Below are 12,158 nucleotides of genomic sequence, written 5' to 3'. Positions count from 1 at the left end.
TAATTCTGTGACTGCTCTGAATTGGCTGTGGTTACACGTATCTTCATTTGCAGCTCTCAAGTCCACAGGTATTAAGATGCTACTGTGCAACCCCCAACATTTGTAGATGAAAAATAGTATCATACTGTTTTGAATTTTAACTTAAAGAGATGTTGACAAAGTCTAAGCAAATTACTAGATTATTAGAAATGCACAAAATAAAGACAACACTTTATTTCTCTTCCTGTTGAGTATGAAAAGACAAGATTTTTCCATAAACGTTTTATGAACAAACTGTTACTCTACTAACAATAAACCAAATCGTAGTGCTATTACGTATACTTAGTGACACAACAAACAGAAAGAAGGTAACCAAAGCAGGCAATTTGTTAGCTAGAAATAAATTCCAAAAACATGGCAGAAATTCTGCAATGACTTCAATTAAGGAATAGGAATAGATAACAACTACAATGAAAAATCAATTATTTAGGTTATACATAAAAATATTGAATATAAAAATGTTTCTAAGCTACAGATGTAAAATATATTGCAGAAAAAAAAAACCTTTTCCTTAAGTATGTAGAGCCAAAATGTCTTTCTAACAGTATACTCATACTTCACTTTCCTAACCCATCCAGTACAAATGCAAAAATGATGATGCTGCACCGAAGTTAGAAGAAGAGCTGTAGGACTTCAAATGCGGATGCCTAAGAATGCTTTACATTGGTACCACAAAACTGCTTTACATTGCTTTACATTATTACCATAACTCCTAAAGCAGCTATTTTGAGGGAAGTGACTTTGTCTGCAAACCCGAGGAGCTGGCATGAACAAGCTCATGTCTTACTGAGGCACTGTGTACTTGGAAGCAGTTTTATCCTTTTATAGTAACAGACTGTATGACATTTAACGGTGAATTAAATGTTCCAGGATCAAAAAAATATATTGTACCAAAAAAGAAATGTAATCTAAACCATTTAGAAGTGTCATATGAAATAGCATTTACAACAAATTGCTAATAACATCCATTTATTTCTCTTTATCAAAGTTAAGAAGCTGGCAAACTGCAGCTCCATCAGACAGTTCTGCACTGTAATAAATAATTTTCACTGACGTTCTCTGACTGCTTTTTATCCTCCTTCATTTAAACTTACATTAGCTGTTATAAAATATAATCAAAATGACAAATTAATTCAAAATGAATGGTCCAAATTATGAAATATCTTCTTGGTCAAAGATCAACTGTTCCTTTGAAAGGGTGAAGAGAGTGCAAATTTAGCAAATCTCTCTCTCAGTGGAGAGAGCACAGCTTTTCCAGGATTGTCTGCTGCTTTCTTTACATCTTAAAACAGTCCCGTTATACAGCTGGGAAATCTCCATCTTGAAAGAATATCAGGGAAGAAAAGGCTGGTGAGCTTTGCACGTTAATAGCAGCCCGGGCAGTCTGGGTCACACTTCCACCCTCTGTGCTGTGAAAAGTAGAATTTCAGATAAATAGAGTTTCCAGGGTGTGACCGTCAAAATCCCATTACCCTGCCCGCCAATCTCTGAAATGTTGTTTCCAGTCTCACTGACGAAGCTATTTTCCTTAAAGCTCCTAGAATCCGGCTATTAGATGAAAATCAAGCTGCACCTTAAGAAAGCTCCTGGCTTTTCTGGTTTTGGGAAACTTTTTTAGATTTAGCCACTTGAGGACAAAACAACCCAAACAACTCTTTAAGCAAAGTCTTGTGATCCTCCAAGGCATAATTAAAAACAGTTGGAGTTGACCATAGTGTAATACAATCAAGCAGAATATAATATAGTCCAGTGGAAAACTGTGATCAGCTTATTTTAATGGAGCAGAAAGGGAGCAAAACCCTTCGTGGTTCGGAGGCTACCATGGATGACCCAAGCCCTGGACCAAGGACCTCTCCGGATGAGTATTTTCTCCCCTCACGTTCTGCTCTGGGGAGCAGGAGAGGTTGGTGTTATGGACGCCGGCCGTGTCCAGCTAGTCCCAGCTAACCAGCTGGAAGAATTCCCGGGCTCTTTTATTCACTGTGTAGACACAAACAAGGAGAGATTGGGGCGCTCACTAAAACCAGCCCAGCTAGCACTTTCTGATAGCACCAAGCTACCTCAAAAAGATCTTTCACATAAAAATTTAACAGAAACATAGAGTTTTTGACATTCAGCGTGGATAAGACAATCATCTCATGGTATGATTATGTGTTTTAACAGACACTATCTGGATTACTACATATTTCTATTTAAATTTTATATGGATTTGCAGGCTAATATTTGGTCTATTTAGGAGTCCAGACTGAAACGTATGCACAGCGTAATTAAAATTTTATAGCTTTTTATGATGTCCTAGCAGGGAGAGCCAAGCAGGAAGAACTGTGACCGCAAAACTTAAGCCCTTGGTGGATCACAGAGGTGTCTGTTCTCTGCATGTGAGGATGAAATAGTGTCTGTATCTTGAAACAGATTTTTAATGAGATCACACTGTATTTTGCTATTGGCCCCAAGTATAAATTAGTATACCATCTGTGATATATCATTAATATTCTTATCTATAAACAATAAGTATTATTTTGGCATTAAAATGTGCTTGTATTTGCACTGTAAAACCACTCTGGCTAGAATTCTTTATGTTTTCTATGATCCCGAGCAGAGTTTATCAGAAAACAGAACTACATGTATTTTTATGCCAAATGCGGATAAGCTTCAAAATATGCCACGTTCCAAGATACACTGTGCCGTGTCATGTGGGAGAGAGCTTAAACAGAGACTGTGGCCAAGAAGAAACATGGAACAAACACAGTTTGCAACTTATATACTCATTAAGACTGCATAATTCCCTTACTAAGGGAACCATCTGGATGCTGGGATTAATGTTAAGAAACTACATGAAAAATACCTGCAAAAATTGGTACTTTGTTTCAGAAGGCTGACAAGATTAAACACACATGCTAGTATAATGTAAACTTCTTCCTGATACTCAGGTGCCAATGACTCCTCTATTCAGGAGCCCATTCCTTCAAGATATCTCACAGCAAATTCACGGGAGTGTTTTCCTCAGACAATGTTTAGAAGAAACTTACTTAATTTTCTCCTCCAACACCAGCAAAAGCCTAACTCGGTGGATTTACCTCTACTCTCTTACAGATGTACCCCGGTCTTCAAATTATCAATTTTCTGACTGTTCAGTCCCTGGTTCAGCAGAACACAACCGATGTTGAAACATTTGGCTTGGCTTCCAAAGCATGATATAAAACAGATGAACTCTGTTGCTCAAAACAGCTGACTTCTCTGCTTTCCCCATTTAAAGTTTGCATGACTGTATTCTTTTCCATTTTCTTTTTATTTTACAAGTAAGAGGAGCAAAAAGCAAGGAAAAATTATGTAATTGGATGGTAACCTAGAAGCTGAAACATGTTTCACACACTTAGGAAAACCAAGCAAACATAAGAAAATAGCCGCACCTATTAGTGTCATATGAATTAAGGTAAAAAACTGCTTCATTTGCATATTGCTACATGACGCTTCTGCCGTACACGAGAGCTGTCGGAGCAGCAGATCCTGCTCCATCTGCAATATTTTAATTGGGAATCATGAATTCCATGTATTGCCTCTTTTCACTTTATCAGGCAGAAGAGAGAACTTTAAATTGAACAGATGAGACTAGAGTGTTTCTCATCTGAAAAAAACCCAAACCCACAAAACAAAACAACCAACGAACCCTGATGTACTGTTTCCTAGGCACACGTTCCCCTTTGGAAGGGATGAAAGCTTCAGCCATCCAGCCATCCTCCTTGTGCTCTGCGCACCCAAAATGGTCATATACAGAAGCAGAGAATTCACGTTTTAAGAAACTGGCAAACTTTCCCTTGGAGCATGAACTGCCTGTGTTTTCTCTGCGGGTGGGAGGTTTCTCACAGCACATGTGGCGTGGGCCAAATATAATTCCTGACAAAGCAAGTGGAAAGAAAGTCACCGAAGAGCGTCATCCTGCCCAAGTGCTTTTGTTTGGTGCTTGTACTTGTGTAGCAGCTCGTAACAAGGGCTGCAGGTGCACTGTCACGTCTGGAAAGAGCTTGGGGCAGGAAAAGGTGCCTCCAGACGCAGTGCCTCATGAGGACACTGAAATACCCAACACGGCTCGCTTCCCCAACTGCAGATGAAGTTGGATTCACAGGGTAACTCATAGAGCATATCAGAGTAATACAGATGTAGCCTGAGCTGGAGTTATTTTGTCTTTTTCTTTTTTTTTCATGTCTGACTTTTTGCTTCACCTACATCTGTTATAACCAAGAAAATATGAGGCCCCCCATTCCCCACCTGGAGGCAATTACATCCCATTTAAGTAGTTTTACTTTCGTCCATTTTAGTCTTCTTCGCTAGCTAAATACTTCAGTTAGTGTTAACAGGAGTTTATCTGATCCTGCTTGGGAAAGACAATAGATATTCTTAGGCTTTGCTGTTGTTTGTTCTGCTGTGTCATTTTGCTTTTACAACTTCAACAGAAATTTGTACCAAAGCCTGCGAAAGCTAAGCCACTGAAGAGCTGAGTATTCACTGGAAATGTTGCAAGGGTAAAATAAATAAAGGAAAGCCGAGTCCATGTGGACAAACAGTAAAGTAAGTACTGTGTATTCAGCTTCTTCCTGGCAAACTTCTGCTCGTTTGCTCACTTTAATGTAGGATATATACACACACACGCATACTTGTGTGTGCTCATACCATATATATAATATACATGTATATAACGACCAGCTGTATGAGTATGTTGATGGGAAGCATCTGTCTCCTCCTACTGCCGAGACACCTGATTTCTGAGGTTGCCCGGATTCTGGAAGCTTGCCTGAAGGACTTTCAAGCCTCCTAACAAGCCAAAAATCCTGAAGAATAGATCTAAATCGCATTTTATGTTTAATTACCTTAAAAAAAAGAAATGTTCTTCCCATGGAAAATTGTGTAACGCTGGCTATTCATCATGAGGGATTTTTTTTTTCTTCTAGAACTGCAAAATTTCCATTGAGACTGAAATTCTACCTCCTGCAATGATCCCTGTTGCCTTCACTCAATACTGTGTCCTTGTAAACTTCTCTCAGAGGAAGGGGAACGGGCTGACATGGAACAAGAGAAAAAAGTACATAGTAGTGGAAGAGAGACTATTCCAACAGGGTTAAAAACTCGGAATATTTAGTCTGGCCAGTACAGACATTACCAGATATTTAACAGAATGGGAGTTTATTGCTCATGATTCAAAATTAGTTAACCAGCAAATATGTTCAACTACATCAGAAATGAGATAGAGGGTAATAATGGAAATGTTATAATGGAAATGTTATAAAAATTTTATTTCTATGACAATAGGAATATTATAATTCATCCAGACCGTGTATCCTCATCAGAAGCTCTGGGTTTACTTCTAGTCACTCTGCATTAGAAGGAGCATTGCAATAAGAGGAGGGGTTAAGAGACCTGCAACATGAATGATATGGATACAAAATTTTTTCATGTGAAAAGAGTCACTGAAAATATAGATCAGTTAGAAAGCTGATGAGCAAGAGTGGTATACAAATATATAAAACAAAAAATAACCCTTTAGCAACATGAAGTAACAATCCTACTTAGAACATTCCAAGGCAAAAGACAACGAAGAAACTCCTGCACATTGCAGAGTTCATCTATGGAAGTGACTGTCAAAAGATACTGCTGAAACCAAAGATTCAGCGACTTTTTAACTAAAAAATTATCAACATTTGATGTAAATAAATAAAATACCCAGACTTGTTAGAGTAAGCAATACACACACCAAGGAGAGTTCTGGAGTACTCATGCATAGAAACTACTGAAAATGTTGAGGAGATTCTCCCTCAAGGAAGATTATACTGTAACCACCAAGTTTCTTCCTGTTCTCTCTCTCAAATGTTTGCTGCTGGCTGTTGCCACAGACCAGGAGCTGGATTAGCTGGCATGAACCACGCCTGTGATGAAATATAACAATGCCCCTATAGCTAAAGACACCAGAATCGTGTACGTGTCAGACCCTCTTAGGTGGGCAGGAGTCTCTCTCCTTTTTTTTTTTTTTTATCCTCTTCATTTCCTCTTTTCTTTCTTGCCTCACGAAGAAAGGCGCATTAGGGCTATAAATTACATTTTAGTATACAGCAGAAGTTTTCAATTAACCCTCACATATGGCTTTCATAGACGACTGAAACATGAAATGACTTGTAGATATTAGTGGTTTCTGGGGCTCAGAAATAAATTGTATTTACTAGTTCCAATAAGAAATTCCAGTTTTTCATTTTTCTTTGCAATAAAAAAAAAATAAAAATCTATTCAGATCCACAATGGACACAAAGCATATTCTACAGTGGTATAAAAAAACATTGGTAGGTTACCCCTGTACCGCTCTTCTTCTTGTTTAATGCAGTATCTAGAAATTAATTACAACATTTTGACATGGTACATGCTGAACTAGCGTCAGCTTGTTCCTGATGTATTCAGTATCAGATTGAATGATAGGTCTATTTATAGTGCTCCTAGAATTTGTTATACATCAGGGAATTGCAAGTCAGATAGTCCTGACATTAACATAATATCCATGGACAACTAAAATTTGTAAATCAAACTGAGTATTTCCTGGTGTTTATAGTTAGTGTAATCTTTTTCTGCATCCCAAGGGATGCTAATGTCTGCTCCCAGCCTAATCTGGAAGGCCAGCTTTGTGTGGGGATTGTTTCAGCCACAAACAGCAAAGCCCAGACATTTATTTATTGTAAACTGTAGCAACACTAGTCATTATAATTTACTTTATACTGTGTATAAAAGAACATTTCCTGATGGTTATTTGTACAGCTTCTGGCTTAGGCTGTTAGAACTTACTTCGGCATAAATTGGAAAAAAGTTGAAAGTTGTTGATAAAATACCTAAAGAAGTACTTCAATTTTCTGTTTATTTTACACTACCTAAATCACTTCCAAGGCAGTAGCAAGAACCTCACAGAGAAAGCACTCAGGTAACGCTCGTCCAAAGCAGCAAGAAGAAACACTGACAGACTCAACCTCTCCCACTGTGACAGGCTCACTCAACCTATCTGTGCGAGGATCAACTATGCCTGAGAAATTTAAGCAAAGGCTGGAACTTTTGAATGTGCTATTTGTCTTCTAGTTTTTGGGTTTGTTTTTGTTCGTTTCCTGCTGTTGGGGACCTATGGACTGGGAGTGGAGTTTCTGAGGTTTTAAGAAATGGTGTAGAGACTCTTTATATTTAGTCATGATCAGGGACTCTCTGGACAGTTTTGTCAAGGATGTAAGTCTGCAGTAACACCAAGAGACAAGCATGATTCACTTGCACCTGCTTTCCTACTGCTAGCAATACCTGACTAGCAATATGCCTTGCTATTTTGCCACTTTTCCAAAGATTTCAAATTAACATAACCAAATGTGTGAATTGGGAATGATGATATTTCAGCATGCAGATTTGTCTAACATAAGTCTGAATGAGACTCAAAACATAATTTTAACAGTGACATGGCATAGTCTGAATTACAGAACTTCTGAGCTGAATATGAAATCAGCTGTGTGACTCATCGTGTTCACTAGAAAAGTCCACACTTATGAATTCATATGTTTTATTTCCTAGACAATGTGGAATGACTAGTCAAAAAGAACCAAAGTAATTCCAGTGTGGTGGGACTCTAATCCCTAATAAATAAAATAATACGCTTTAATCCGGTTTCTGTTCCCATTTCATTATAAGGCTTATAATAACAAAAAGGTAAGAATATTACACTCTGCTCACTAAGAAAGCTTTGACATCATTAAGAAATCCCCTTAGAGAACGGATTCCTGAAAATTGCAGTTTGAGAGAGAGAATCTACATTCCAGCCCAGCTCCCGAGAGTTTAGTGGCTTGGAGTATGATTATCTGGCAGGAGGGAATCTGCCTCCTTACGTATGAATGCCACGAGCCGCTGGCTGCAGAAGTGGTGTTGGCAGTAGCTTCAGCCACATGACCATTCCTCTAGTCCAGGGAAATATGCCAGATGGCAGCCAAAGAAGAAAAACAGAAAGAAAGCAGAGGAAGGAACAAAAGAAGCTCACATAAAACAACAAAGAACCTTTCTTTCTTTTCCATACGAAGAGGTAAGTTTCATGATTACTGTCTCAGGAAGTGTCTCTTCATAGCTAACCAAATGAAGATGTAGTTCTGACACTGCAATCATTTAACAAACTTATTAATTCTTTGATTATTCAATTTAATGCATCCTATTGCCAGGATCATTTCTCCATAACACCCATTTTACCTTGGAGCTTACAATCTCTACAAAACTGTCTCCACAAACAGGTTTTACTCAGCAGATTTTCACTCTGAGTTATTCACAAATCCTTCATTGTGAAAAATGACTTAAAGACCAGCCAGACCATCAGGGCAGATACTGCTGCGTCTGGAGGATCTTCTAATTGGTCCTTAAGACCTGTCATTAAGTCAGTGGGAGATGTAAGTGTTCACCATCTAGCAGGATTGAGTGTCATATAACATGTTCTTATTCATACATCTCAGTTATGCGCAGGAAATTTTGATAGGTGCTTTAGTTCTTCTTCATCCATGCATGATAGGATTTAGAGGTCATGAAGAAGGCTTCTGTCTCCGTCTGTTCTTCAGAGGTCTTGAGAGGCTCTAAAGCATAACTGTGATACTATTAGGACTCAGTTTTTACAGTCACAACTAGTGGTATTTTCCTGAGCAAAGCTAAATGCAGCAGGAAACATGATTCCTGTCTGCATTTCAGGAAATGAGGTGTGCTTCAGTTTAGAGAGACTCAAGGCTTTAAAAAGAAAGAGAAAAAAAAAAAGAAAGAAAGAAAAAAAGAAAAGAGGTGAGCTTTTCTGTGAGTTCTGGAAACATAATAAAGATTTACAAATATTTTGTTTGCATTGGACTAGAAGAATGTTCATCTGCGAGAGAGCAGGATGGGCACCCCCCTACAAAACAAAACAACCCTCCTCCAGCCTGCAAAAATATACTGAAATTGTGAAACGGTTTGGTGGTCTCCTGAGCTTCCTTATCGATGAAGGACCCACTCCTGGCCTTGGCTCTACATCTAATGCTGTGAATACGTGCCCTTGTGGTGTACAGTGAATCATAAGTGAATCTCTACCTTTTTTTTTGGTCTGCTTTCCTGTTTTGGGTCAGTACAACTTGCTGAGGCTTTAAGCTACGGTTAATTTGATGGTAAGGGCAAAGGAGGGGGAGCTCTAAGCGACTGCGTTGCATTCCAGCTCTTCCTAAAAGAACTGCATTGGCTCAAGGCATATTTTTTTTCTTGCTCTGGGAAAACTTGCATTAGCCTAGCTCTTCCACCACCTTCTGAATGATGCAAACCCCAGCACTTGTTGATCAGCAAAGAAACTCAAATCGCTAATTGGCTACGAGGGACCATCAATGTATGACAGAATCTCCCAAAAATGAAATATGTAAATTAAAATATAACGTTTCATTTAATCAATAGATTCTGAGTATCCCACAGAAGAAACACTACTTTTTTTTTTTTTTTTTTCTCAAAATATAGCAAAAGAAATTTTAAAATCATGGCCAACTTCATGATTTAAATAAAGATTATGAAGTAGAACATCATGGTTTGCTAAACAATATGTTCACCATGGAAAGCCTGGACGGTACTATCAGGTATTCAGTTTTAGAAACCAAAGCCCCTTGATATCAGATAGTTGAGTGACGTGAGCAGAACTGTCAGTTGACAAAAACAAGGTTATTAAATTACATAGGGCCTGGGTACTGTAAAATTTTGTAGTAGATTTCTAAATATAACCTACAGTGTGAATGGAGCCATGGCAGTGACATGGCAATATGTATATTCAGGATTTTTAATCCTCTTCTCAATCAAAACTTATAGTTAAATTAAATAGTAACAACAAAAATGGCTCACATGCAATAATACAACTACGGCTCAGTTTTAATTACATTATCTTCAACCTCATGCTAATTCTTTAAAGCTCCTGCAAAACAAACCTATAACACTTTCTCTATGGTGAGACAAAATTCATTCACATCTCTGGACTTTAGATAAGAGTTCCCTGCTTTTTATTTTTATTAACAACTTTTAAGACTATTTTCACTTTGTTAGACTGAAGAATTAAACAATGTGCTATATTTATATAAGTTAATCATCAAAATAATCATATCCTATATTAACATGAATATATTTTTATTTTTGCTTCTGAAACATTGATATGTTTGTAAAAGAAACATAAGTAGCTTTAAGCAAAAAAATCCATAAGAAGATTGCCTTAAGAGAATATCAATTGAATTAGATGATCTAGTTTTGAACTTTTAGAAACTATTATAGATACCATCTTTTTATTCTCGATTTAACCTAGCCATTTTTTTTTTACAGTAGTCACAGAGAAAATGTTTGCTATCAATAATCCTGCATGAAGCATTTAGCTTCTTGGGCATTTGATATTGTACACACACGCAAATAAATGTGACTGTTGCATCAATGAGTACTAAAAAGTTATCATTAACATGATATGAAGTAAGTTCTTCAATGCATTATGTACAACCAGGAGAATCCTTTCTTAAGAATTTTATACTTGAAAATTTTTATTGCCTCTATTATAGATAAAAGGAAACAAGTATTGGTTCAATTGCAAAAAGCAGTATGATAAACAACGGAAAGCATACTTTGCTATTGTTAGTTTTAAATAACAGCTAAGGAAAAAAAAATCTGTGTGTTTTCCTCATTGGTTATACTTACTTTTAAGATGTTGAACACAAAGATATTTAAAAAATATGGCTTTCTGGTTATGCAAAAGCCCCTTGACTGTAAATATTAATTAAGATTTGGTATGCTGTATCAGTGTGTCATATTTATAACTAAACATGTTTACTTATAATAAGTACTGGTGACATTTAGAACTAATATTTTTATAAGAACACTGACATGTATGTTAATCTGCTTTTTCCCTGACTTGGGAGTACAAAAAAGATTCAAAATTATTATTTGCTTGAAAAGTACAGTGTCATAAACCTCCATGGTCACTTATCCATTATATTTTCCAATCACATAGAAACACTAACTATTTTCTTGATGTACATGTCCAGCAAAGCCTTTACGAGCTCGAGTCACAATTAATATAAGACATTTCCAAATTTTTATAATCTATAATCCTATACAAGTATAAAAAAGAGTCACAGTTGCAGCTATTATCACTGTCAATTACACCGTAAGCCATTAGAAGATATACCTGTAGGACTTCAAAAAGCGAAATCTCATCTTATTTCTTGGAGATGGACGAGGGATATAGGTTCCAAAAGGATCCCACAGAAAGGCCATTGGCAAAGTTAATTCTAAAATCTTCTAAAAAATATATCCCTGAGGGTAAGCAGGGCAGTTGTGCTGGAGGTGCCCCTCACTAATTATGAAGCACTTGTAACTGTGTAAGGGAACGTCCTTTTCCTACGGTATGCTTTGGCAGAGACGTGGCTGGTTCAGAGCACAGGCTAGAAGGGATAACTGGGATTTCCTGCTGCATGGGACTTGCCCTTTGCATGAACGTTTCCTATATTCAGGGCTCTTATCGCATTACTCAAGTGAGCACTCTTATGGTAAACCCTTGGATAGTTATAGCAACCACTAAAGAGCACAGAACTGTAGAACTGAGGCAGACCAGAAATAGCCAATACTCTGATTATTCACTGCTGCCCGGACAGAGGTCTTCAAACCCTTAACAGGCTGTTGAAAGTATATTTAATATAGATTATATCTATATTAACAATCTGTTTTGGCTGGCATCAGAGAGCTAAGCAGTATGCCAAAAAAAAAAAACCAAATGCCCAAAAAGAGCCCCAACCCAAAATCCGCTATGTCCCCCCAGTGAGTCCCCCCATGGCACAGTAAGAAGCTAGTAACCAGGGAGTAATAATGCCACTCAAAACATGCCCACAAACCCCTAAATTGCCTCTTTGTTTAATTCTTAACTCTCTTCAAGTGTGTCTTCCTTCCTCACAGTGTCTAAAGAGAATCAATTTATAACATTAAGTAGCTTTTCTGAAAGGGCTTAATCATCTACGAGAGATCAGCCACTCTAAGAAAGTACGTCTCAGACTGGTAGATAATTTTCAGGCCTCTTGGCAGCTTTTCTCAAAGACATCAGTCCCTGT

At 37.5% G+C, this 12,158-nt stretch overlaps 1 protein-coding gene across 6 annotated transcripts in view; it reads right to left on the bottom strand.

Moving 5' to 3' along the window:
• Positions 1-12,158, bottom strand: part of PDE4D (phosphodiesterase 4D) — a gene marked incomplete at its 5' end in the record, with an annotated part of 552,125 nt that overhangs the window by 176,099 nt on the left and 363,868 nt on the right. The window contains one exon of one of the 6 annotated variants that reach the window (XM_082497092.1): positions 11,243-11,399. The exons of the other annotated variants lie outside the window; for them this stretch is intronic. Within the exon in view, the coding sequence (XP_082353218.1) occupies positions 11,243-11,331 (89 nt within the window). Of the gene's footprint in view, positions 1-11,242; positions 11,400-12,158 lie in introns of those variants that run through there. 6 annotated transcript variants of the gene reach the window in all.

Source organism: Vanellus vanellus (assembly GCF_965231255.1).
Source record: "Vanellus vanellus genome assembly, chromosome: Z".
Taxonomy (NCBI): Eukaryota; Metazoa; Chordata; class Aves; order Charadriiformes; family Charadriidae; genus Vanellus; species Vanellus vanellus.
This window is presented reverse-complemented; position numbering and strand designations above follow the sequence as displayed.